Below are 27973 nucleotides of genomic sequence, written 5' to 3'. Positions count from 1 at the left end.
CACTCTGAAACAAGCTTATTTGAAGCAGCAGAAATATCAAGGGTGGAAACACCCACAACACGTGTGCACCCAATTGCAGTTCAGCGACAATCTCATTGAATGGCAGAACAGGTTCAAGGGGCTGAATGGCCTCCTCTTATCCCGATGAATCCTATTATTAGGGTGCAGCTTGTCATTGCTGTTTAAACATTCCCAAGACAGTTCGTTCTTTATTTTATTCATTCACTAAATCCAAGAAGGAGGAATAACAGTTAATGGTTTTTAGGCCAGATGGCAAATTACAGTTTAAATATTAAAATTTACAGTATGATTTTAAAAGGAAAAGTGATGAATTTTCTCTGGAATTCCTGTCATTAAACAAAAAAAGAGCCAAGTGAAACTGCACACACAGTCATTGCACAGTGTAAAAAAACACACACATCTGGTATATCCCCACGGAATACCATCAGCACGTTTAGAAAATGTAGAAGCCATGTAGTATTCCCGGTGAACGATTTCCGGCACTCCAAAAGTTATATTTAGAATGAGGACATTTAACTCTCAAGAAACAAGCCACCTCGATTTTTTTTTTTGGTCCACCCATTAACGTCCAGTTTGATTGTACACAGTTCAGGTTGCTGTGAGAGCACTCGGGGCTGCATTGTCACAGCAAGGGTCTGACGCTTAACATTCCGCAAGACTTGACGGGAAAATGTCCACAGAGTTGCTTTGCCGCACACGTTCTGTTCAAAAGTTCATTTTCCAGCTTGCTCGGGTGATTGAAGGGGATATGGAGCGTGCGGTGCTCCTCTTATGTTCGCCCTTTGAAGCTGTCCATACACGCGTAGCTTCCGGTAAACCTGTAAATCTCTTCCAAAGCTGTATGTGGGAGGATACTGCAACCCGGAAGGGGGAGAAGAAAAAAAAAAAGGTCAAAAAGACTCCTGTTCTTTTCATTATGATGTTTCCCTAACAGCTGCTGTATTTTAACAACTGTAATTAAACTGGATACCATGAAGTATCACCTCCCTCGGGCCTGTCCCAAGAGTTAAATCAAGGTGCATTCGCCATTGTGCAGGCAACTGCAGCAGCAACTTTGCCCATAGCAAGGTCCCAAAAGCAGTACAGGAGATAAATGACCAGTTAGCATGTTTTCTGTTGGTGTTGATTTAACGGAGGAATGCCAGAACTTCCAACAGGACGTGTAATGTCACCTAAGCAGATGGAGCCTTACTCGACCATTGCAATGGAAAGGTGGCATCACTGGCGTTAGTCTCAATTATGTCCTCAAATCCTGGAGTGGGGCTTTGACCTGCAATCTCTCACCTCCAAGGCAAATATCAATGGTTTAATGAAGCAATTTTTTGGGGGGCTTTCTTCCTCTTGTTTTCTCCCCTCTAGTATTCAACACAACTGGTCTTTCTGCATGAGGGAGCCTGGCCAATGTTGGGCATTAGATTGGGAGGTTCAGTCTCACACCCGCTTTACAGTACAGTTCACAGGATAGCAGTTACCCTTGCTGGTTTCCCCTGATCCCATCAGCCAATAGCACTTAAACACCCCATCTAAACTCAGCAAGCACCAGGATCGAGCTTGGAACCTTACTGGGCACGACTGGTTTACAAACTTTGTGAATTTACCAACTGACCTCTTAAAACCGTTAAGCATGAACAGAACATCCTAAATGGGGCTTACATCCCCCTCCAATTAAAGTTTGTCAATTCCTTGTATGCAGTGAATTTCCTTTTGAAACACGCTGAACTGCTTTGGTTTAAAGATAGTCCCACAGAGCTCGACAGAAAATGTCATCACAACCTCATTCCACTTGTGACCTTTGCAGGTGGTCAGTGATGAGAGACCCATAGTAGCTGCTAGAGGGTGGTATGGAACTGTATAAAAGGGTACTGTAGCTCCTTAGGCCTTCAGACTACCTTTACTTTCTCCACAAACACTAGTTAGATCTAAATAAGGGAGGCCCATCCCAAGCAGGCCTGCAGCCCCTACGCCCCGTCTACATTTTTGTATAAATGATTGCAAATCACAGAAGTCCATTTCCTACATTGGTCTGTGTGATTGGTCCTAAATTTGCCTTTTGCCAGTTACAACGTGTACCCTTCCCCCACCTTGATACCCCATGCTTTTTGCCCAAGTTCTTAAAACACTATTATTACCTGTACCTTTCTCTGAGGAGCCCTTTCAGACATCTCCCTTCAAAGCTAAATTTCTCCAGTTTGGGAAGGGAGTGTTTGAGGTAAGGCCTCGAACCAACTCACCTTTTCATGATGACAAGTAAGTGCATGGTCCAGGGTAGCAGGAGGAGGGCCTGGTTAGTCCGCACTGCTTCTACCGTCCGGCGGGCAACCGTGTCCGGCTTCAGGGGCGGGAACAGCTTTGGAAACCTACAGCAGAAAAAACAAATCCACACACAAGGAATCAGATCTCTGTCTAGCACCACACTTGGCTGCAAAATAGTTCCACTGTAATTAGTTCTTCAAAAGTGAAGGCCGGAAAGTCTACAGATACCCTTTGGGATGACAGAAATTCTGCGAGGCTTCCACCCATCACTTTGACCTAACACTGACCCTATCCCAAATCCTGAGGATTGGGGGGGGGTCACTTAAATATTCAGGGAAGGCACTGGCATCTGTACCGGGACACCTGCACTAAGGAGGCAGAGCTCTGAGGGGCTGAAAAGGGATATGCCATTTATTTCACATTTGCCTCCAAAAACAGACCCAATAAACCTAATTGCTTTCAGCTTTGAGCAGGCAATATGCACTGCCCGGTGTACCCCTTACCACTCTCTGAGCCCAGTCTCCCAAGTTCAATCAGCTAATCTCAGCAACCACGGCAACTACAATTGAACTCAGCACCCTATAGTTAGAGAGGGCAGTGTCAGGCCTGGTGTTGATCTCCTGGGTCCTGACTGGATTAACACTGCAATGGAAATCCACATTATGTATTGCTTCAGCGATCAACGGGTGCAGTTACAGCCACTGTAGTCCAATCACACAATTAGGCTCAGAAATCATCAGCAGATGCCAAATACATCAAAAGTATGTTTTTTAAAAAAAAATCAAGTGGTTTTTGCAAACCATTTTAATGGGTGATTTTGCTAAGTTTCTCTTCAGCATAAAAGACATTAACTCTCCATAGTGCTGGACAAAGAGCTCATCGTCGGATTAGTGATCATTCTCTCAGAAGAGTTATTTTTGCATCTATTTTATTGAGATATGACTGGCTGCTCCTCGGAGCTTTCCCCTCCTTCTGCTGAGCTCCAAATACACAGTTGACATTGGTCTGTCTCTTTCACCTACTCCACCTCTCCTTACTTCCGACAACCTACAGACTTTTAAAAGGAAAAACTTGTTTACATAGCACCCCATCATATCGGGCAATCCCGATGTGTTTCGCTAACAGGTGCAGTCACTGCTCCATAGCGAAATGGACTATCCTCAGTACTGACCTTGTCTTCATGCCATGAAACATCTCGGTGCTAGTATGGAAAGGAAGCACTGTGGTGGCATTGACCCCCGGGCAGTCGAGGAGGCCCAGTGTCAGACTCTCCATGAACGCAAACGAGGAGGATTTGGAGGTGCAGTAATCGATGGCGCCCGGGATGGCAGACAGGGCCAGCACAGAGTTCATGCACACAATGTGTCCATGCTGCAGTTCCAGCATCCGAGGCAGGAAGGCTTTTGTAGTCTGGGTGAGGGACAGAAAATTAGCATTACGCAAAAAGAACTTTTCAGGCTTAATTATTTTATCCTGGTTTCCAGAAAGAACGTGTCAAATTTAAGTGGTAATGCCAGTTCTGAATTGGGTTGCAGTTTTGTGTTAGCTAACCCCCAGGCAGTATTGGAAAAAAAAAGGGAGATTTCCCCCAGTGTCCTGGCCAATATTTCTCCCCCCCAACTAACACTGCCAAGACCATAACATAAATCCGAATGATGGGGCGCTGTCCGCTCTCCTCTGTGTTCCCTTGTACTGGGCACAAACCATATCATAATGAAAAGATCCACATTCTAAGTGACTGCATCATCGCCAATCCTCCAGAGAAAGAGATTGAATTTCACATGTCCTCAATTTAGGCCCAGACAGGCGCTCCCACAAGACTGACAGCATTACCAACTCTAGAGGGAATAATGTCAACCATTTGTTTAAAAAAAAATCCATAAAATTACATTAAAATATATCTTTGGTTTGAGTAAGGAGTGAGAGAAGAGGGAGTTGATGCTGCTGTTCAGGCTTATCTGCTGAAATTTCCCAGTATCTCCATTATAACTGGAGGGTTAACCACTGACAGCAGAACCCAGGACTATAGCAGTGAGTTTTTAAAAACAGGCTGAAGAAATCTTTGCATTTACATAGCACCTTCAGAGATTTTCCAAACATCTCAAAATGCTTCCTTTACACATTACTTTGAAGTGTCCTGTCTTCTTGGCAAACATAGCAAACACATTTCTACACATCAAGATCCCACAATGAACAATTAAGATGAGTGACCAGTTAATCTGGTCTTGGCAGTGTTGATTGTGGGAGAAGTATTGGCCTGGACACTGAGGAAAAACTCCCTGCAATTCTTCTAAAACTGCTGTGGGATTTTAACATGCACCTGACACAACTGGTGGTGGGGGGGGTGGTGGCGTTGGTGGAGGCGCAGTATGGTGGTGGGATTGGGTTTAACGTCTCACCTCTGACAATGCAGCACTCCCTCAGCGCAGCATCGGAACAGCAATCATAAGGCTTTTGTGTGGATATGCAAAACACGTCGAGAGTGGCTTATCCTGGAGTGTGCCATTGGGATTTGTGAACAGATTGTACTGCACACCTCATTAACCAAAAGCTTTTGTGATAAAGCAATAATATAAATGGGACTGAAGATGGGAAACCAAGAGGGTAACTAAGTTTGCAATAAGGATGGACCCTGGAGTTATTTCGGAGATGCTGAAAGGTCTTGTACTGACCCAGAACTGGCCGAGTGTGTTGATGTGCTGGGACTTCAGGAGAGCATCATCATCGCTATCTAGTAGAGTCTTCCCGTGGACTACGGCAGCATTGTTCACCAGGATGGTGACATCACCTACCTACACAAACAAAGCGATCGGTCACAAACATTTCATCCCTCCATCCGGTTTTTAAAAAAAACAAGAGCCTGAGCCCGCACTCGGACAAAGATTAACAATCTCAAAGACAGGCACCTCCCCCAGGAGCATCAAGAACTACTTTCATTGATATAGCATCTGATCACATCTCAAAATCAGTTACTTCAAAGGGTTTTGTAAGGAAGTGTGGCAGCTATTTTGCACACAGCAAGATCCCACAAACACGGAAGTGAATGATCAGACTTTCAGTGCTATTGAAAGCAACCAGAGGAGGATCTAGTCTACTCTGCTAACATTTGTAAATGAAGATGTATTTCACTGAAATATTTGTCCAATTTGGTCTTGAGTTAATACTTTTGACAGCTTTTGAGGGCTGAATGATGGACAGGACATCAGGAGAACTCCCTGCTCTTAAAATGCCACAGAATCCATAAGCATCCATTGGAACAGATAGACAGGGCCTTGGTTTAACATCTCCCATCAGAACTGTACCAGGTCCAAGTTTACTTACAGCCAGACAACAGTCACCAACTTGTACCCAGATCATAGATTGCTGGAGTGTTAATGGCAGAGACTCACTTTCTCCCGGACAGCCTTGGCTTGTTGGTAAACTTCCTCTTTGTTGCCTACATCACAGACAAAATAGTGGCACTCCACTCCCAGGCTCCGAATCTCCTCACAGGCCTCCTTCAGACACATCTCTGTCCGACCCCAGACAATGATCTGCAATAAGAGGATAATGATCAATTAGGAGTTCCCAGTATTCCCATTTCTCCCACTTTATGCATTCACAAAAAATCCTCAGGACATCCCAAAGTAATTCTTGAGTGTAGCAATCCAGCATTTAAGGGAAGCATGTGGTGGAAGAATCACTGCCTGTGACTGCCAATTTCCAGCTTGTTTTTGGACATCCATTTTCCCTTTGCAGTGTAGAATCGGGGAAATTGCCCCTCGCATCCAAAAAGCTTCATTATGTTGGCAAACATGGCAGCCAATCTGCACACAGCAAGATCCCATGAACATCAAATGAGATGAATGAAAGTTTATTTTTTAAATAATCAGATTTTCTTTAAACAATTTAAGATCTGCTGATTCTTGTTGGGGTAAAGTTCACTGGACATTACAAACCTCCAGGTGTTACGAATGAGTGACCGTTATTTGAGAGTCCAGGGGGTCATAATGGAGGGCTGCCCGGCTATGGGAAGCATCACATTTCTCCTACATGTGTACTTCCCTTCAGCAGCTGCTGCCATCAATTGTGAGGGGGTGGGAGTGGGAACTCTGGCTCATTACCCCCACCCCTCAAAAGCCAATTACAGCTAAGCTGCTGCCCCGGCGAACCCATTAACTCAGCACAGAGAGCGCCTTTCTGGGGAATGTGACTCAGTTTCACACCCGACTTCTAGTCCACTTAACCAGTCACATTTGTTTTCAAGGCAACACCAACAATCTGATGGCTGAATAGCCTCAGTCTACAAGTCTGATTGAGCGAGGTGTGCGCCATCTAAACAGGACAAAACCCCCTTAAATCGTCAATGGTGATCAAGCCTCGTGGTTATTTAACAGGTTTTATACAAAGATTAAGAGAGGAAGAAATTCTGTCATCTGAAAGGGGATGTTATTTGTAACAGTCGTGCACACAGGAACACACAGAGTGTGGGGGGGGTGGGGGTGCGGAGGAAGAGAACAGGGTCGCTAAGCACCTGTGAGTTGAAGTTCCGGAAGGTTCATGCGAGGGGCAATAGGCCATGTTATGCAACTGCTGCCACCCTCGCACCAACCAGTGCCAAGGTGATGCAGTGTAGTTAGCAGAAAGACAAAATGAAAAATAGCACAAAGAGACAGCATGCTTTTCATTGATTTGTAGACCTATAAAAGGATGTGTGTTGAGGGGGGGGGGGTGTGGGGTGGAGAAAGAAGAGAGGGAGGGGGAGAGGGGAGGGGGAGAGGGGAGGGGGAGGACTCAACCAGTTAACCCCTTCACTGCTCAACTGCTTTTTAGATAAATAACTGAGATCCTCTTATTGAACCATTTAAGCGAGTCCTATTTATCCTAATTTATATTTGCGTTTTTGTTTATCCAGCTTCCCCTTAAAATACATCTAAACAAAAACACACCAGACAATCCCACAGAAGGTGTGTTTTGCGACATGAAATAATTGCTGTCTGGGGAGGGGGCGGGGGGGGGGGCGGGGAGGGAAAAAAGTATTTTGAAAACCTAATTGCATAATTAAACTTGAATATTTACTGCAAGATGCAACATCCTGGGAACGGCTCTAATTGCTGCTTACGTTTGAGATTCCAAATAATGTCCAGAGCACTGTTGGGAGTTTCATTCTCGTCATCTGAGCCAACCCATCCCCCCACCTCTCCCCGCAACGACACTACAGCTCTTGAAAACTCCCCTCGCAGTTGAAGAGCTGCCACGAGTTACTATGGGGACGGACCAGCAGCTGGGGCGCAATCTGTTGACGGTTTTGCTGAAACGTTTTTTTTTTTGGTGGCCTGCCGCTAGTTCGACTTTTTCACCTGCCTTTTTGGCAATCATCTGCCGGGGTCACCCAGAGGTAAGGAAGGAGCAGGAAGCTGGGAAGAGCAGTCAGGCAGGCGGACCATCCCTGCAGGACTTTCCACTTCAGTGAAAAGCTGCCCTCAGTAATTTTATGGTCAGTGAGTTTTGAATTGAAAGTGTGTTGGGTTCAGGGGATGCTGGCTGCGTGCCAAAACAAGGGACCACTTTCAGTGCAAAGACAATCCTAGCACAGCACTGAGAGCAACCGAGCAGACCCTCCAACAGTAACTCGTTACCCCCACCAATTTTCCCCTCCACACCCAACTCATTGTGAGGCACCGTTTCTCAGGTAATAACCACCCCTCAGTATCTCACTACTCTGCACGTGCAAGCCCGGTGAGCATTGGCAGGCTGTTCAACCACAGGGGAATCACAGGCAACCCAAACCAGTCCTTGCCAGTACTCGGAGATTCCAACAGGGATCATTAGATACCGATCATGCCCAGGAACCACAGAGCACAGAAAGGGCCCATTCAGGCCCTCTTTTCTGTGCTAGCTCTTTGAAAGAAAGAGCTATCCAATTAGTCCCAATCCTTCCTCTTTCCCCATGGCCCTGCATTTTTTTTTTTCCTTTTCAAGTACTTATCTAATTCCCCTTTTGAAAATTATTACTGAATCTGCTTCCACCTCTTTTTCAGGCATTTCATTCCAGATCGTAACAACTGGCTGAGTAAAGAAAAAAAATTCTTCTCAATCATCCCTGGATGTTTTTTTGCCAATTATCCTAAATCTGGTCTGGTTACTGACTCTTCTGCCAGTGGCAACAGTTTCGCCCTACCTACTCTGTCAAAACCCTTCCATCATTTTGACCTGTTAAAACTCCACTTAATCTTCTCTGCTCTAAAGCAGGACAATCCCAGCTTCTCCATGTAACGGAGTACCGCATCCCTGCTACCATTCTGGTAGATTGTCCCCTGCTGTCGTTCAGATACAAAGAGCATTTACAGCAAGCCCACTATCACCCGAGCTGAGTTCAGCTATCATGCGATGGACGGTGATGGAACCTGGGAGCCTCCTAATTCACATTGTTCAATACCATAACAGACAGTGTGTTTACCCACTGGGAAAGTGGTGCAGTTTGAAGTTCTTCTCTTGCCTTCAGACGTGAAGCATCATTGAAAGGGCCCCGACAGGCTTGCAAGATATCTGATTGCATTTAAAACAACTTACATTTATATAGCATCTTTACTAACATCGCAAAATATCCCAAGGGGCTTCAAAGCAGCATAATCAGATTTCTAAAAATCGGACACAACCCCAGAAGGAAGCATTAGGGCAGGAAACCAAAAAACTTGGTCAAAGAGGCTTTAAAGAGCTTCTTAAAGGGAGAGGTTTAGACAGGGAATTCCAGACCTTAAGGCCCCCACAGCTGAAGGCCTGGCTGCCAACAGTGGGATAAAGGAATTCGGGGATGCGCAAGGGGTCGGAATTGGGAGGAACGCAGAGGTCTCGGAGGAGGTTTCAAAGATAGGAGACGTCCTGTAATCTCATTTTCAAGCTTCAGTGTCCGATATGGCGAACACTGGGCTGAGTTTAGAGTTTTCAGAGCACGGTGTTCCCGGGAATACTTGCAAACATTCCAGTTTGATTGGGCAGAATGTCCCTGATTCCACACCCGAACACCACATGCTCAGCTCAAGAAAATCCAGCCGCTGAATCTTTCTCATTGAAGGTCCACTTAAACCCCAGAGTCAATCCACCAATGTTCACAATGGCTCTCAGATATCAGTCACTAAAAGGGCAGAAGAATTAATTGCCCTACAAAGGGGCCATTCCCACGTGGGATGCTAAGCGGCGAATGGTCGCCGATTCTACCCCTGAAGGCTTCACAAGGCAATTAGCGGGGTGACCTGGACAAAGTAACAGCCGATGTCTCTAAATGAACATATTCACCCACACGTAAAAATTCTCCCCATAGTCACCGGTGGAGCAGTGCCCAGGAGCAGAGCAGTTGGATGCCAGTCTGTGCCCACTTGTGGATATGGCACAATTCTACATGCATGCCAATTTATTTTTGAACCCATTTTTCTCGAGCCAGTCCTGATGCAGCACACGAAGTGGGCTTCGTTTCTGACGAATTGTGGATAAGAGAGTAAGCTCTATTCACAGATTCATTGTAAAGTAGAATACTAGGAGCCGGCAAGATGACACAAGAGCAAGAACGAGAGATTACGAGCGGGAGCACAAGAGAATGGAGAGAGAGAGAGAGAACATGAGAGCAAAGCTTTCTGGTAAAGCCTCAGTGAGATTCACTGTTATCAAGTGCAGGACTTTGAGCCAGTTATCTGTGCGAGGGGGATGGAGGGTTCAGATAGGAGTCACCATGGTCAAGCCTGTTAGCAATGAGCCAGGGTCAATCAGAGGTCACCTCCAACGCAGTGCAGTGTTAGACTGCACCATTCTGTATCTCCCCCTCCCTGTAATACAATGAGTAACACGGCCAGCACTGGGGAAGCCAACATCATTGCTTTTGGACTGTGAGGTGATGTGCCGAATGTGGGGATAGACTTTGAACATTTGGCAGGAATGCAGTGCAGGAAGAGCTCAAGAATTCTTAGAACTGGGCACAGGGCTTAACTTGGGTATGGTCACAAAAACACATGAGTATTTGAGAATAATGTTTGATAATTACATATGAAGGATCTATTTTCATATTTTGTTTTAAACGGGAGGAAAATGAAGCAAAAGAAAAATGATCGTTGTGAAAATGATGGGCACTTCCTTACAAGGAGATACCAATGACTGATTAGATCACTTTAGCTCCCACTCTCTCCACACACACACACACTTTTGGTAAATTTACTGCTCAGTGTACTTTTGACTCATAGTTCTGTATCAATCAGCTGATCTCAGTCAAGGCCACAGGGGAAATATTTACAATCGGTCTCGGGATTCTGCTAAGGAAAGGGAATCAGCCAGCACCCTCAACTCCTGATCACTAATCCAGCCATCCCATTCCAGCCCAGGGTCAGTCATGGGCAGTCACTAAGTCTAAACAAGACCAAGTTCAGTGGCGAAGTCCGACACAGTCAAATAGCCTTTCAATTTCTACTGATGAGGATCACACGTAAGGAATGGGAGATGTCAAAGGGTGGCTGGGAATCTGTGGATTCCTGAGAAGAAATGGTATTCCATTTGGGAACATCCAGACTTACTGGAATTCTAAAATTAATCTATCAGAGTACATGGCTTTCACTTTAAATATATGCAATTACAAAATAAAGGCAATAAATGCCTCAGCAATGTACAGCGACATTAAAATATCGACTGCCTTTGCTCGACGTTCTGGCTCAATAACCCAGCATTCCAAGGTCTGACGGTCCCAATAAACTGTAAAACCTGTTGTCCTCCTTCCGATCAGGTTTATTTACAGAATGCCTTACACTTCTGTTAACTGATCATAAAAAATTTGGCTTAACCTACGATAAAGGTTTCTGCTCGCGTCTTTAAGGGAGGGACTGACGGGCGTCCGCAACAGTGGTCCGAATGAGGTGGAACTGCAACCCCCCCCCCCCCCCCCCCACCATCTGCAACCAGTTTGCCCCCTCCCCTCGTGCATTTGCTCCCCCTGCCCACCCACTCTATCCCCTGCCTCTTGAGCGTGCGTTTCCTCTTTAAGTGGTAAACAAGATTAATGACATCATCAGCACTCGGCTGACCTGCTGTTGAACCCAAGGCTGTGACTAAACTGCAAGGTGCTCCCGCCCCTCCTCGAGAGAAACCCAGAAGCCGTTTAAAGACAGAACAAAAACAGAGAGAGACAGGAAGAGTAAAAAGAGAGAGAGAGCTAAAAGATAGCGCGAATAAAGCACGAAAGAAAGCAAAAAGAAAGAAACTGGAAGAGTTAGAAAGAGCAAGAGAGAGTAAAACAAAAGCAGTGAGAGAAAGAGAGAGAGAACGCAAGATGGCAGAGCTAAAGGAAAGATCAATTCAGGAGAAAGACTGCTCCTTTGAATGAATGAATTGTAAAAAGGCAGGATTTGAGTTGCGATGCAGTTGACTATGTCAAACTGATTTCTGTTTTTAACCCTCCCAATTCCATGCTGCAAACGGAAGCTGCAGTGGACGCACAATAGCAGTAGCCTGCCTGTGCCTTGCTCATTCCGGCCACTTGCGCATCCCCCGATTTTAATCACCCCACCGCCAATAGCGAATCTGCAGCTGCCAGGGCTCCGAACTTTGGAATTCTCTCCCTAAACATCTCTGCGTCACTCCTCCTCGAAGACACTCCTTAAGACCTGCCACTTTCCACCAAGCTCTTGGTCAGATATCATCATATTTGTAATGTGGGCTAACAACACTACGGTGACATTTTACCACATTGCAGGCACTACATAAATGCAAATTGTCACCAACGCCAGAACCTTACTCTCTACATTATTGAAGTACCAATGGGGTTGGTGGGGTGTGGGGTGGGGGCTGGGGGGGTTAGGTGAAAAGAGAAAGAGGGAAAGCAAGGTTCTTTGCTGAGGTAGCTGCTGATCTCAGCCAGCACAACGGGTGGGAAACTACTCCTGGCCTCAGTTTCCCCCAAATAAAAAGTAGAAAAAAAGAAACTGCCATGACTCCCACTCCTGATTGACCCTGAATGGACGAGAGCGTGCAGGGTCAAGGGTCAGGCTCAGACTCAGCTGTGATGCCTCCAATGGCTGAACAGCCGCTATCTTCCAATCTGCGTTATCTCAATGCCAGGGTTAACCCGGTTAAAATTAATGAGGCTGTCCTGATGGCAAAATCCAGGGTTCACTGTCCCGGGTCCACACATGATTAATAGACACTTGCAGGAGGTCCCACAGCTTTACTACGACAGGCAGAATCAATATCAAGAGACAGACAGAGAGGAGTAAAGCTGGCACCGACAATATATACTTAAGGAAAAGTGCAGTCAAAATGGTAATAATTGTTTACACTTACTATAAAAGAATTCAATGAAAAGCGAGGTAAATCCCTTCCAATCATCATTCTGACTTGGAAATGTATCACTGTTCCTTCATCGTCGCTAGGTCAAAATCCTGGAACTCCCTCTCTGACAGGACTGTGGCAATACTTTCACCAGACTACAGAGTTCCAAAACCACTTTCTCAAGGGCTATTAGAGACGGGCAACAAATGCTAGCCTAGCCGCGACACCCACATCCCATGAATAAAGAAAAATGATTCAAAAAATATAGCTGTGGAGAGGAGTTCCAATGTTTGGAGGTTCCCAAGACCAGTCCCAAGCATTTAAACTTCACATCACTTCCAAGCAGTTTATCTTCCTCCGGGCATCAATTTAAACCAAAACATCTCACTATCCCACAACCAAAACAACCGCTCCCTCCCAGCACCCAATACAGATTCACACCGCAGCCCCAACCTCCTATACACAAGCAAACTGCTCCACAAGGCTTGAATTCAATGACTGGATGAAGTCATTATAAGTACGGTGACCAGCTTCTGCAGCTCTGCATCAAATCAAGCTTCTGCATGGTGCGATTCATGGAGGTTTCCGGTAGGCCTAAGTAGTTGGCTACCAGAAGGCTATTCGACCAGGAAACACATAACTGCCAAGGCCGGTTCTGTCCTCACCCGACATTCACACTTTCCAGCCAGAGTCACTGGATTAGTAATCACAAGCAGGAACTCGGGCTGATTTCCCTCTGCTCTGCTGTCCAGGGGCACTGAGGCAAATTCTGGGGCCCCGAAGTGAGATCCGCTGACTCAGCACAAAAAAAGAAGAAAAAGAAATCGGTGTCAGAACTTGGGATCTTTCTTGCCGTATACACCCCAGCACCACACTGGGCTTTGCGTTAACCGACTGACTCACCAAGTGATGCTGGTAGCCTCACCAGAGATTGGCAGCCCATGTACAAATTAGTCACTACGAGTATAATCGAAGTTGCTGGTATCAGGCAGGCTCTGTATCGGTAAAGGCCAGGCCCATTCAGAGCCCCGCTCACTAGGTTCTATTGCAGATTGGTTACTGCACAGCCCAGCATGTCCTCAATGACGTTGGTAACCTAAATCTGGATAAAGTCGGTCTGGTGATGGTTCAGGTCCCTCTGGTTATGTTACTGAGCCACACACCAAAACTGTCATCTGGGGTAGGCCAGGATTGACATCTAAACCCACCCATAGTAGATACAACATGGCAGCTTGTGGGATCAGCACGCATTTGCTTTCCCCATTGCCACTGACTTTACCGCTGGGGACATGGGAGGGAAGGGAAGGAACACTTTCTGGGCTCTCCCTGTGCTGGGGAAGGCGTGGGAAGCCCCCTGTGCTGGAATTCAGGCTCCACAGGTACTGAACATGCTCAGTCCAAGTGTCCAGTCTTTCTGTGCTAAAGAGTAAGTGTTAATAAACTATTTGCATGAGGAGGCAGAGAAGATCCAAATTCTGCCCAATTAACTTTCCAACATTCACTGTCCAACCTTGGTCACATTACCAGGGAGGAGCTGGTTCACAGGGACTCGTGCCCTGGCACAATGTTAGTACAAGGTGCAGAACAAACTGGTATCAGGTTGGCATGTTGCAGCCAAGCAGGTGAGATGGTAGTTCCAGCTTTCACAACTGCAGCAGTTGCAAAACCAACTTTGAAAAGCACATCAGCTACTGCGTACCTCCAGGTCCCACACAATTTAGAAAAGTAATTCATTACTTGAATGAAAGCAAAGCCCAACTTAAATCCTGAGTTTCATTAAATGGACACAAGTCTCCTCGTTTAGATGCCAGCCTGCAAATCCCTCCTGGATATTCCTTACTCTGTCAACGAGGCAAACCTTTCAATTAATTTCATCTTTTTGTTTCAATATTGAAACCAAGTCAGTATTTTGTTGGTGACATTGCTCAGTGGATTGAAGGGAGCTAATTATTAGAGTAAGCTCCACTTTTCAATCCTCTATTACTCAGCTGGAATCATGGGGAGGGAGCCCAAGGCCCCAAGCACCCTCCAGTACCTCGTCTGAGTGTAATACTCCATGACAAGCCATGCAGTTTGACACTCTCAGCACCAGAGAGCGTCCAGGCTGATGGCCAAGGTGCACTTTGTCAAGCAATAGGTTTATAACTAGCTGATTACAACAGAGACATTTTCCTGACAGGTACTCACAGTAAGGAACGTTTTAGGGCCTCCAAGCCACGTGAAATGCTCATGTCACAATCTCTGCTTGCTGCCTAACAATGATATTGTTAAAAATCACAGTTTGACAAAAGCAGTTATGTTTCATGATCACGAGGGGCGTTGATTCTATAACTGGATAGTGATCTGCCAATTGTGTGTTTGAAGACATCTTCGAAATAATCTATATTCTCTGGCGGGGGCAGTCCTGAACAAAGAGGGAGCGCACCCTTTGTATTTGAGCAAGGCTGTTCAGGGTTGATGGCAGGAGGCACTTTTTCAATCAAAGGGTAGTGGAAATCTGAAAACTCTCCCCCAAAAAGCCGAGGCTAGATCACTTGAAAATTTCAAAACTGAGACTGAGATTTTTTTGGTTAGGCAAGGCTATTAAGGGTACAGAACCAAGGCGGGGTACAGATCAATCATGGTCAAACTGAATGGTGGAACAGGCTACAGAGGGGCTGAACGATCTCCTCCTGTTCCTACCAAGCAACTCCCACGGCACCAGATCTGTTGCGGTTTCTTGCCTCTTCGCCTGCAGACACTGCTAGACTAGGCTCCCATTCTCCACGTGAGTGTAGACAGCAAGTGTTGACAGGCTACACTGGTCTGGTGGGGAGTGAGAGGTTGTAGAAGCAAATCTAATCCTGTCTCACCCACACTCTCCCTTCAACAGGGCTGTCGAAGTAACCAGCAGCGGCAGGGGAAAGCCTGGCTGCTTCTCCCCAAATCCCTGAGCCCAGAGGCAGCTCTTAGATCGGCCCATTGCAGAAGAATCAGACCGGGTTATTTAAATAACTACACAGTCAAAAGTGTCCTACATAAGTTGAATTAACCATAGCCAGTTTTACCACAAACTACTGGAACTGAGATAAAACCAGAAAATACTGGAAAAACACAGCAGGTCTGGCGACACACAAGAGAAATCAGCACTTTTTATGCAATTTAACATGCCCAGATGTCTCTAACCAGGAATGATGTGCCCATTAGCAGGTTGGTATTAGGAACAGTAAACTGCTCGGAGCAAATGCTAAACGTGCACACAGACACACACAGTGTCACTAAAAGTTAAACTCAAACACAGCAACAATCCCACGTTGATAACACTAGAGAATGTGGAAAATTCTTGTGGCAAACAGGCTTCAGCGTTGCTCCAGGTTTCCTCACCCTTTGACACACACACAGTCATCCTGCTTCCCCTAACCCTCACTGTCAGAAACAATTGCAGCTTTATTTCAAAGATTCAAAAACAAAAAGCAAATCCTTCCGGAGCGAATGCAAACACATTTGTACAAACTGCCCTGCTCCTAACCGTGATCTAGCATTGCAATTGTAACTCTGATATTAATATTAACTCTGTAACCCATCACTTGCTGGTTACTTCATCCCCAAATGCATTTGCAGAGTAACAAAAATGGGCCAGGGCTACCTTACATTCAGAGACTCACCTTTCTCGCTCCTTGCTTGGCGAACTCCCGGGCCAGGTGGCGACCGATGCCTCTGCCTCCCCCGGTGATGAGGACAGTTTCCCGGCTCAGTTCCCGCAGCCTGGCCGGCAGCAGCAGCAAGACGGCAGCTTTCACCACGTAAAAGGCCATTTGTACCGGGAACAGCAGCAGCGAAGTCAGACTCCTCCAGTCCATCTCCGGGCTCATCCTAAACAACAAACAAACACACACACACACACACACAAGAGGAACTGCACCCGGTTCCCTGCAGCAGAAAAGTTCAACCCCCCCCAATAAAAAAAACTTTTTTTTGCCCCTTTAAAGTGCGTGTCAATTTCACTGGCTGAGCCCGTCCTGTTCAATCAATTTCACTTGGTTTAAAAAAACATGGTCCTTCCAATATTTTATTTCTTTCTTCTCTTTGCTGTTCTCCGGGATCACACAGAGGTTAATCGTTGCAGACCAGTCAGCCACACACACACACACACACACACACACACAAGAAAAGCACATACATATAAATAAAAGAGCTGGAAACGTTTGTGTGTGTGTTCGCAAAGGCGCGGTGAGGTTTTATACAGCAGTCCATTAATCCTGATTGACGAGTCTAAGTGTCGGGAGGGAGCTGATCCGCTCGGTACTACTGTGTGAAGCCGAGCCCTCAACCCACACACCACCCCCCCTCTAGTCAGCAGCAACACGCCAGTCTCTGCATCAGAACTGCAGGCTCTCTCTCTCTCTCTCTCCCTCCCCCTCTCCTTCCTTCTCTAACTCTGACAACACACACACACTGTTCGCCTGCATCCACCTCTGACTTCTCCCCCTGCACCAGGATCTGCACCGTTTTCCCCTGCCCAGCAAGCATCCTCGACTGACATTAAGTATAACAATCAGGACTGCAAGAGACAAAAAAAACTTGCATTTATATATCGCCTTTCAGGACGTTTCACCCCCCCCCCCACCAAAAGAAAAGCTTTACAGCCAATGGAGCGCTCCTTGATTGCACGTTGGATGGCAAATCATCTCCTGTTTAAAAGGCGACTTTTTTTCTTCTTAAAACAAATTAAGGAAGGCACTTTCAGCACTTTACAATCAGGGGACGCCTGTGTCTTTAATTAAAGAGACACCACCCAGGAGAGCAGAATAACCACGCAGCATATTTTTCGCAGTGACGTCACACACGAGCGGTACAGTGACGTGTCTCGGTGTGAATCGTGTCGTGGCACAGGAGGATCCAGCGAACAAAGAATAGATATTGTCGTGTGGAGGCAGTGCCTCTTTATGGTGCTGTATAATCTCTGTATCAACAATTTGCATTTATATAGGGCCTATAGCATGGCAAAACATCCCAAAGCGCTACACGGGAATGTTAATAAAGAAAATTTGACACCAAATCACATAGGAGGTATTAGGGCAGGTGACCAACATCTTGGTCAAAGAGGTAAGTTTTACGGCATGTCGTAAGGGAGGAGAGGTGAAGAGGCAGAGATATAGGGAGGGAATTGCAGAGCTTAGGGCCCAGGCAGCTGAAGGCACAGCCGCCAATGGTGGGGCGATTAAAATTGAGGATGCACGAGAGGCCAGACTGGAGGAGCACAGAGAACGTGGAGGCTTGTGGGGCTGGAGGAGGTCATAGAGATAGGGAGGGGCGAGGCCATGGAAGGATTTGAAAACAAGGATGTTACCCAATGACACACCTCAGTCAGGCCCCGAGACACTAGCTTTCTGACGATTGCCAACCTGCCGGATGCTGCCATTGACAGTTTAGGTGGCACGACCCTCAGTACCAAGGTAGGTGCCCACCTTCGGACTTATTCATGGTTAGAATGTAATGCAGGCATTCCGGATTCTCTGTGTGTACATGCGCGTGTGCCTCCTGTACAGCTCTTTCTCTCGCAGGCTTCCCTCTCTTGCTCTCCCCTCTTTCCCAGTTTTCCTTTGCATGAGGAAGCGTCAGGCCTCTGACATCTCCACAGAGCAGCACACGTGGAGCGTATGTCCACCTGCAGCGTGAGGTTCTGTTCGCGTGTGCCTGTGGGCTGTGTTCATACTGCAGAAAGTTACACCCGTGGCCCCTGCCCCACACTGTGCCCTCCACGTGTTGCATTTGAGAGCAGCTGGGTTAGCTTGGAAAACCAAAACCTCCACCCACTAGTGAGCCTGTGCTCTTGATGCTGATTATTAATCCCCAATACCCCACCACCACCCTCTCATTACCTTGCTTAATGTGGCTGAGACAGCAAGATGCTTGCAGGTTTTGATTGAAGCTCTGTTGAAAGTAGCCACAAGAGGGATCACGAGATCGGCCCAGTGCTGTCTGTCTCTTCGACTCCCTTTCCGAGTATATGTGCATGTGCCTCCTCTACAGCTCTTTCTCTTGCAGTTTTTCCCTTTCTTGCTCTACCTCACCTTGTCACCATCTCTTTCCCAGTTTTCCTTCGCTATGAGCAAGTAACATCTGGCCTCTCCACACAACAGCATGGCAGCACATGTTGGTAATCGTGTCTGGGCACGAATCCCGCCACGCCCCCTCCCCCTGGGGCTATGGTACACAACACCACTGCAGAGTTTGTGTCGTTTTATAAATGATTTCAACACTTCATGCTGAATCAGACATGTTTGTTCGAGATTGTGGGTCAAAGTCAGAAACTGGCGCGTTCCGCAAGGAACATAAAAAATCAACGTACAGGGTGTGTTCTTTCACATTAACATGTTGCAACATAAAACTCATTACCGTTGCAGTGTGAGTCATGTGTTGTGATCAGGGAAATGAGTTTTCAATCTGTGGTGGATTTAACATCCCAACTATAGGATTTGAAGCTACAAATAAATTGGTACAATTGTATAGAAATGAAAGACTTGCATTTACATAGCGCTTTTCACAACATCAGGATGTCTCGAAGTGCTTTACAGCCAATGAAGTACTTTTGAAGTGTGGTCACTGTTGTAACGTAGGAAGCACTGCAGCCAATTTGTGCACAGCAAGCTCCCACAAACAGCAATGTGATAATGATCAGATAATCTGTTTCAGTGATGTTGGTTGAGGGGTAAATATTGTCCAGGACACTGGGGAGAACTCCCCTGCTCTGCTTCGAAATAGTACCATGGGATCTTTTACTTTGTCTTGCAGACCCCCACCTGCCAAGAATGAGGCATATTAATTTTGTCATATGAACATTGATTTTGAAGTGTTGCTGGAGTGAAGAAATTTTTTTGAAGATCACCAAACACTGGGCTGGAAGGACATTTGGCATACCAGGAGACGCTGCTTGTGGAGACAAAGGGCTATTCCCTGCTCCAATTAACCCAAATGGATTTTGATCACCAGACATTGAAGGTGTAAGGAAGTGCATTCCTGGGACTGCTGAGGCAATACAATCCACAAACCTTGCAGAAGAGACTGTTCCAAATAAGGAGCTAGTCACATGATTAACCTGCTGGGCAAGCTGGAGTTTTTTGAATTGGGCCACACAGAAAGGAACAGAAGGCATTTTGCAACTGAAGCTGGAACAAGGAAGCCTCTCTCCTGGCTGTCTCTCTCTCTTTCTCCCAAGCCCCCAGACCCATGGAAGACACATAAACCTCAAGAGAGAAAAGACTCCGATATCGAAACAAGTTGAAGCGTGAACTGGGCCCCAACGCGCAGCAGGACTTATCGGCAACCAAAGACTCCACATTGAACTTAAAGGACAGTAAATCACTAACATATATTGCCTCAAACTTTTCCCCTTTATTCCTTCTACTTTTTCTGTCTCTATCTGCGTGTGTGTTTATCGTGTATGCATGCTAGCGTGGTCATGTAGCGTATTTGTAGTCGTTAACTGGATTAGAGTTTAAGATTAATAAACTTTTACCTTTCTTGTTTAAATCTAAGAAAACCTGTCTGATTTCTTTGCCTTACAATTAGAAAGCATTGAACAAGGATTCACTAAGGGGGAGCTAAAAACACGGTGTTTTAAAATTAAACCCTGTTACTGTTAAACCAGGCAAAGGCTGAGAGGGAGCCCCTAGACCCCTTCTTATCTGTTAGTAACAACATCCAGCTGAGAGGGCAGACGGTCCCGCAGTTTAATGACTCGCTGAAGTTCTAAGTAGCACAGGTGGCCCCTGACCTCTACCTGCCACATCCTTAATATCAGCCCTTATGGTTTAGTATGATTGCTTGAAGCTCGCAGTGTTTCTGCCTTGTGGATTCAGTGGCTCCCCTCTTTCACGGCTAGCCGTGTTTCCCATTTTGGGTCCTGTCCAGTAACCGTTGCTAAGGAGCGTGCAGAAGGACCAGGCTCAGTCCTGCTGCTGACAGTTAGGGGAGCAATTTTAACCTAACTCGTTGGGTGAGAAACCAATGGGATTGGGTGGATTGCCAGTTTTACACCCGGCACAATATTACTCTCTGTTAATGGACAGAGTGACTAAGAGGTGGGAAACACTTGCAATATGGCTGCTTCAGACCACTGGAGACATTCGGCAGGTCAGGCTGCATCCGTCAAGGAAACCAGACAGGTTTTCTCTCGACAGGTGCTGTCCGACCTGCTGAGTTTCTCCAGGGATTTTGTTTCAGATTTCCAGCATCTGTAATATTTTGCTTTAGACTTGTGCTGCCCTCTGGTGGACTCTTGTTTAACATTCTGTTCATCTGTGTTAGTGCAAGGTGGTTCACACATGTTCCAAATGTTGTCAGCAGTTAATGTCAGGAGAGGTTTATATTGCAGTTATAATGGTAAAGGGGAATGGTGATAAGCACTGTAGGGGTTACTACAGTTCATCTACATATATGTCTAAACAATTTTTATCCAACAAATGAGCCAATGGCCTTGATGAGTCTCCGAGTACCAAGTATTTCCCGCATATTTTTCATCTTTCCTCAAAAGGCTCAGTCTAGGAAGACATTGAAAGAAGAAAGGGCTGTATTTATATAGTGCCTTTTATGACCTCAGGTCATCCCAAATTGCTTTACAGCCAATTAAGTATTTTAGAAGTGTGGCACCTTTGTAATGTAGGAAATGAGGTAGTCAAATTGCGCACAGCAAGCTCCCACAAACAAGGAGATAATGACCAGAAAATCATTTTTTGTGCTGATTGACAGATCAATATTGACCAGGAAACTGGGGAGAACTCCCCTCCTCTTCTTCAAAATAGTACTATGGGATCTTTTACATTCACCTAAGATGCAGTCAGTGCCTCTGTTTAACATCTCATCCAAAAGACCTTTGACAGTGCAGCACTCCTTCAGTACCAGACTGGACTATCATAGAGTCATAGAGTTAGACAGCACAGAAACAGGCCCTTCGGCCCATCATGTCTCTGCCGGCCATCAAGCACCTAACTATTCTAAACCCATTTTCCAGCACTTGGCCCGTAGCTTTGTATGCTCATCTAAATACTTCTTAAATGTTGTGAGGGTTCCTGCCTCTACCACCCCTTCCGGCAGTGCGTTCCAGATTCCAACCACCCTCTGAGTGAAATTTCTTTCCTCAGATCCCCTCTAAACCTCCTGCCCCTTACCTTAAATCTATGCCCCCTGGTTATTGACACCTCCGCTAAGGGGAAACGTTTCTTCCTATCTAACCTATCAATGCCCCTCATAATCTTGTACACCTCAATCAGGTCCCCCCTCAGCCTTCTCTGCTGTAAGGAAAACAACCCCAGCCTTTTCAGTCTCTCTTCATAGCTGAAATGCTTCAGCCCAGGCAACATCCTGGTGAATCTCCTCTGCACCCTCTCCAGTGCAATCACATCCTTCCTATAGTGTGGTGCCCAGAACTGTACACAGTATTCCAGCTGTGGCCTAACTAGCGTTTTATACAGCTCCATCATAACCTCCCTGCTCTGATATTCTGTGCCTCGGCTGATAAAGGCAAGTATCCCATATGCCTTCCGAACCACCTTATCTACCTGTGCTGCTGCCTTCAGTGATCTATGGACAAGTACACCAAGATTCCTCTGACCCTCTGTACTTCCTAGGGTCCTACCAGCCATTGTATATTCCCTTGCCTTGTTAGTCCTCCCAAAATGCATCAGCTCACACTTCTCAGGATTAAATTCCATCAACAGGGATTACGTGCTCAAATCCCCAGAATGGGACTTGAACACAGAACCTTCAGACTCAGAAACAAGTGTATTACCTACTGAGCCAAGACTGACACCATTGGATGTAAAAATGGGCTGCTGAATTGCCATAAGTCGGTTTCGCACCCTCAGTACACAATTGAGCCACAGAGCCCAGGAAGGCCTCAGGCTCGATCCCCTGTCTTGGCTGAGGGCAGAGGTGGGGCCTACTATTGGCCACAACATCCCTGGGTTAGATCATTGGAAACTTGCACTCGGCTGCAGCACTTGAGTGACCTGCTGACACTCTCTGTCTCGGCTCACATACCTAGAATGGTCTCTTGTACTGAACAGCACAGCCCCTGTGAGAGCCCAACAACAGGCACCACTTCCACGAGAGGACGTTTGAGGGAATATGTGCAGAACTTTTATAGCCAGCAGCAGGAAGAGATTGGCATCATATGCGCTGGGGTTGGATTAAAACCAAGGCCCTGTTATGAAAGAACTTTGGGCAGCATTAGTCACACTGTCCATTCACCTTTCACTCGATCCAGATTGTGCAACCGTGTTGCAGCCAGTATGGTGCAACTGCAAAGCAAACAGATTATTAAAAGTAAAGTCCAGCTAGAGTATCGTCTTTGAACTGGAATCATTTAGCACAGGAGGCCATTCGGCCCATGGTGCCTGTGCCAGCTTTTTGAAAGACCTATCCAATTTGTCTCATTCCCCTGCTCTTTCCCAGACCCTGTAAATTTTTATTTTTCAAGTACACATAGAATTCCATTTTGAGAGTTCCTGTTTTATCTGCTTCCAATACTCCCTCAGGCAGTGCATTCCAGATCACAACGATTTGTAGCGTTAGATAAATTGCCCTCTGGATTTTTTTTGCCAATTATCTCAAAGTCTTCATCCTCTGGTTACTGCCACCCCCTGCCAGTGGAAATAATTTCCTTTTCCTAGTTTTTCCCTTCCCCTCCTGAACATTGACTCATTGGCTCAGAGACTGACTCTATCTTGGAGCAGTCATTAACTGTCAGAATTTACTAATGATGAAGATATCGCCTCCCAAGGCCAATCATCAGACAATGGATCCGGATTAAGTGACTGACAGTCCTAGGGGTGAAAAGGTAATAACTAGCATTTATTTTCCACGCAGTGACGAAGCCAAAATTTGGAAACTCATTCAAAAATTCTTGTACTGTCATGAATAAGAGGATTGAAGAGGTGCAACAAAGCGACAGGTCCACCTGCACTGTGTGGGCGCAGCAGGCAAAGTGAATCATCGCCTTGGAAACTGAACGCAAATCTGTTTCTGGCTACAGGACCCGCTTTCATTCTCATCCCACCTTGAAAGGCTTCTTCACAGCTCCCCGCTCTTCCGCTCGCTGGGTTTATGCAGCACCCACGCATGGCCCTGAGCCACAGGAACCAGGAAGCAGTCCGTTCCCAATCCGTGGTGAGCTTGTGGAACTTCCTTTGGAGCATAAATGGCCTCGGAGCCGCGGGGTTAGAGAGGGGAGAAAGATCAGCAGTCGTTATATTGTGTTTACAGCACAGAAAGAGGCCATTCGGCCCAACACCAGTCCATGCCGGTGTTTTCATTCCACACTTTGGGGAAAGGAGTTCAGTGTGAGAATCCTTGGCCAGTCAAGTTCCTGAGTGATCCTATATCTCCACCTCGTGGATAAAAGAGATACTGATCTCAGCACAACCTGTACAGCAACCTTGCAACATCTGCTATATAATTACAGAACGTAGCAACTGTCTGCTTTTACACATGGGCTGTGGCTTAGACTTAACTGAGAGCTAGCACGTTCTTTTAAATAATGAGTTTGGGACAGACATAACAAGCCGGATTTTCCCAGGGAATTTGCATTATTCTAATGGCGTTTCTGCATCAGCGGGACCCTTGCACACACAAAAAAGGAAACTGAGAGCCCTCCAAAGCATCACAGCTGTCCTGCACAGAGCCCTTGGAGTACTGAGGCACTGTCTCAGGGCGTTGACCCTGGCTCCATGCCTGTTCCCACCCCCACCAATGCTCTTACTGATGCCATATAGCCAGCCGAGGCCGAGATGGCGCAGTCTGCAGCTAGGCCCAGAGTTGCTCGAGCTCAACCACCTGAAGGGTCCTCTTGTGCTGCAGCCACTGGGGAAACACCTCATAGGAGGTGCAGGATAGGAAATGGAGCACACAGGCCAGGCACTAAGGGGCTGGTAGAAGGGTGAGGCTTCATTATTTCTCTTAACTGATATAACTGAGTTGATTATCAATGTGTTTTTTTCAAATTCTGGATTTGATGTTGAAGAAGCAAGGATAAAACCTGTAACTCTGATGTAAGGAAGGTAATGGGACTGTTGGTGTATTGGGGATGGGAGGGTTGAGTTCGGTGAAGTATTTCTTGATGAGCTGCTCTCTGACAGCTCTGGCTGTTACGGTCACTCTCTCTCCTCCCAATGCCCAGGTACATGCAGCAGACCAACACAAACCTGGATTCCTGCTCAGGGATGAACTTCAAGTTCCTCTTGAGCAGGTCAGGCTGCAGAAGCCTATCTCCAACATGTTGATGGTTTGTTTGATGATGTTTCACTTGGCAGCATGACTCTCATCCACCTGAGAGGGGCAGACAGGGTCCTTAGCTTATCATGTCACCTCCAATAGTGCAGCACTGGCAGGTGAGCCTAGGTTTTGTGCTCAAGTTCCTGGAGTGGAGTTGAACCTTCTGACTCAGAGGTGAGAATGCTACCTACTGAGCACAAGCGAGTGGAGACCTAACCAATGTGCTTTCCAATGGCAGGATTACTTCATTGATCTGCAATTCTTTGTGCCTCTGAATAATAAGGGGCTTTTGGAAGGAGGACTGAGATTCGAGCATAAGCACAGCATTGCTCAGTGGCACACTTCACAACCCTCCCCCTTGACTGGTTCTGAGAGGTATTTGACTCTCAGTTCTGTTGACCTGTCCAAGCTCAGCGTCGTTCTCATCGTCGGCCTGCCCTGCATTTAGCACATGGGTTCCTGACAGCAGTCCTGAGCCATGTCCGAAGAGACAGACCCTGTTGTCCAATCGCCAGCCTTTAACTTGGCAGCCTGGTTGGAATAAAGTCAGGGCAGAGGACTGGCACATGACGGAGGAGTCATGACTGCTGCCAGGATAGTGGGCACAGAACTACATGAAACAGTGCCTGTGGTCACAAACATTAAGGGAGGGGAATCCTTTTTGATTGGTAAAGAGGCCAGGCTGGTGATGGGGAGCGTGCAAGGCAATGAGTGCAGTCTATGGCACCTTGGGGAAGCCTGCCATCCAGCGGAAGCCGAGTGCCCTCTCATCCGCGCTCTGTCCATCGTGAAGGAGATGTAGGTGTTTCTAGTGTAGAGAGACTTGGTGCTCTGCAAACTGGGATATCACCAGCTGCAGCCTGAAAGGAACCTGTGGCAACGGTGACTTTAACAGCCACAGACAGTGTTGTCCGTGCCCTGGTTTGAGGCTCAGGTTGTGGCTGCAGCAGGTGACATCGCTCGGTGCCGGTGAAGCAAAGGCACCTGTAAGATTGCGACCGAGTCATGTTAATGTGGAAGAGGTGCTCCCTGAAACGAGCTGTGGGTATGACCTCCTGGGCACTGCCCGCTTTCTCCTCCCTCTTCTCGCAGCTGGCTCTGCCCTGTGGTATCTTCCTCGCTGCTTCTCCTCATCCTCCAGCCCTGAAGGTTACTCTATGAGACCCGCTCATGACTGCAGCCAGGGTGTTTCTGAGGCAGCAGAAACAGTGCAGCACCCACAAAATCTTCCTCTGTGCAAAACGAACTTTCCAGAGTGATAAAACACATCAAGAAATGTCCAGACATTAACCAGCTGTCTGAAATGATAAACCAGCAACTAAACTGTAATCCCCTTGTGGGGGGATCTAGGGGGCATAGTTTCAGAATAAAGGCTCACCCATTTAAGATGGGGATGAGGTGGAATTTCTTGACTCAGAGGGTTGTGAATCTTTGGAATTCTCCCCCCCAGAGAGCAGTGGAGGCTGGGTCATTCAAGGCTGAGAAAGACAGAGTGGTCAGAGAGCGGGTGGTGGGGGAACCTGAGACAGAGAGAGATCCGCATCATCAGTTGCAGGCTGACCTGGAAGTCTCATTTTATCTTGAAAGATCCCCCCTGGGAGACAGACGGCCTCATCTCTCACTGATATTGTATCAGAAGCAGGCACATTATTATTCCTAGACTCCAGGAAACAGAGAGTGAGGTGGACAATGTTCCAAATTTAAGGCTCTTTCCCCTGTTGAACTCTCTGCAATCTTTCAGCTCACACCGTCCGCTATGACTCTCAGTGAAGGACCGTTTCAATGTGATGACATTAATCTGGGACAGTTCGATCGGCCGGAGTGTGAGGGGTGTGAGGGGTGGGGGAAGCGAGGAGCAGTATCAAACCAGAGCTCTGTCTTTGTCAATAAAAATCAAAACAGTTGAGGAGGACACATCCAAGAAATGATACAAATGAAGCAATGGAGCAGGGGACTGTTGGGGGTGGGATGGAGGTGGTGATGGCAACCTTTGAGGGGATTTTTGAAGTTGTTTTTCTGTAGCAGCTGCCTGAACATCGCAGACGGTGACGTTTCAGTGGAAGAGGCTACATTTGTGCACGTGCTAGTGCTGCGCCACCTAGTGGTTGCATTGTCAGCGAACGCAGCCTTTCTTATAAGTACAGTGTGATTCCATTAAATAGGGCCGGTGAGGGGTCCTTCCAGCCGGTTAGCGCCACATTGAGCTGAGTGAGTTCAACACATGGCAAGTGAAGCACGTGGACAATTGAAAACGGAAAGTGGGTTCTGTAAGAAGTGTAGGATCCAAATTTGAATTAATTATTCCCCTATTTAAATGAACCCAAAATGCGCTCCTAATGCCACCGCTACCACTGTATCCAATATGGCGTCATGTGCACCTCCATGCAGAAAAATATCCACTTCCTGCCCACCATATTGGAACTTTAGTAGGCCAGCTAGTGCCCGAGAAACCAGCCTCATGCGGCCAAATTTCAAGGCCAGTGTTTTGTAGAACCAGGTAGATCTCAATTTTGTGTGATAGTGTAAAACTGGTGATAGTGAGTCAGCAGCCTGATGTACATCTCTCCCCAATTTTATTTTCATTGAAGTCATAAAAGCATTACACACAAACCACAGACACACACACAAAAGCCCAACACATGTGGCTCTGGTCCTTAATTGGCCTTGGTAGGGACTTCTGCCCCTCTGAGGCAGGAAGTCCCGCCTCCAAGAGCTGCTGGCTAATCTGCAGGCTGGAAGCTCCTCAGTCCCAGCAGTGCCACTGGGAATTGTGGCCACTGCTGGGACTGCACCCAGCCAGAAGAGAACGATGGACGCCGCCCTTCAGGAAGGTAAGTGGGGTTCAGGCCTCGCTGGGGACTATCGGCTGGGCCCCGGCAAGGGGGTTGGGAATTGGAGAGCAGTGGGGGGGGGGGGGTAGTTTTAGCGGGGGCGGCCAATGCTGCTGGGGGGGCTCTCTGTTGGGTACAGGGTGCCCGATCAGGAGGGCTCCCCCCTAGACTGCAAAGAGGTCATCAGGTTTTACTGGGCGGCCTCCTAAGGTGCTAAAGTGACCAACCTAGGAAGCCCTTGTGGCAATTAATTGGCTATTTAAGGGCATCAATTGGCCTGGGGCGGGCAGGCCATTTGCCACCTCCTTTGCCGCTGGTAAAATAGCAGTGGG

At 46.9% G+C, this 27973-nt stretch overlaps 1 protein-coding gene across 3 annotated transcripts; it reads right to left on the bottom strand.

Moving 5' to 3' along the window:
- Positions 1-201: 201 nt before the first annotated feature.
- Positions 202-16903, bottom strand: dhrs3b (dehydrogenase/reductase (SDR family) member 3b). Of its 3 annotated transcripts, none has more exons than XM_068017442.1 (6): positions 16203-16903; positions 5664-5807; positions 4947-5066; positions 3446-3684; positions 2253-2378; positions 202-875 (listed from the first exon to the last, which is right to left on the bottom strand). In XM_068017442.1, exons 1-6 carry the CDS (start codon positions 16407-16409, stop codon positions 791-793), a joined length of 921 nt encoding a protein of 306 aa, XP_067873543.1. In that variant the 5' UTR covers positions 16410-16903; the 3' UTR covers positions 202-790. The 3 variants fall into 3 exon arrangements, with proteins under 3 accessions (XP_067873543.1, XP_067873545.1, XP_067873544.1); XM_068017444.1 differs by lacking the exon at positions 16203-16903 and adding an exon at positions 14746-14823; XM_068017443.1 differs by lacking the exon at positions 16203-16903 and adding an exon at positions 12571-13996.
- Between the last annotated feature and the right edge of the window lie 11070 nt (positions 16904-27973).

The sequence above is a fragment of the Heterodontus francisci genome, chromosome 37, assembly GCF_036365525.1.
Source record: "Heterodontus francisci isolate sHetFra1 chromosome 37, sHetFra1.hap1, whole genome shotgun sequence".
NCBI classification, from domain to species: Eukaryota; Metazoa; Chordata; class Chondrichthyes; order Heterodontiformes; family Heterodontidae; genus Heterodontus; species Heterodontus francisci.
The sequence above is the reverse complement of the archived record's forward strand: the minus strand, read 5'-3'. Positions and strand labels throughout refer to the sequence as shown.

Coding starts and splice junctions, on each gene's coding strand:
- dhrs3b (XM_068017442.1), bottom strand. CDS start 16,409: ATGAGCCCGGAGATGGACTGGAGGAGTCTGACTTCGCTGCTGCTGTTC. Junction 3,685..4,946: donor ACACACTCGGCCAGTTCTGG/GTCAGTACAAGA, acceptor TCCCTCACCCAG/ACTACAAAAGCCTTCCTGCC. Junction 876..2,252: donor TTACTTGTCATCATGAAAAG/GTGAGTTGGTTC, acceptor TCCGGGTTGCAG/TATCCTCCCACATACAGCTT.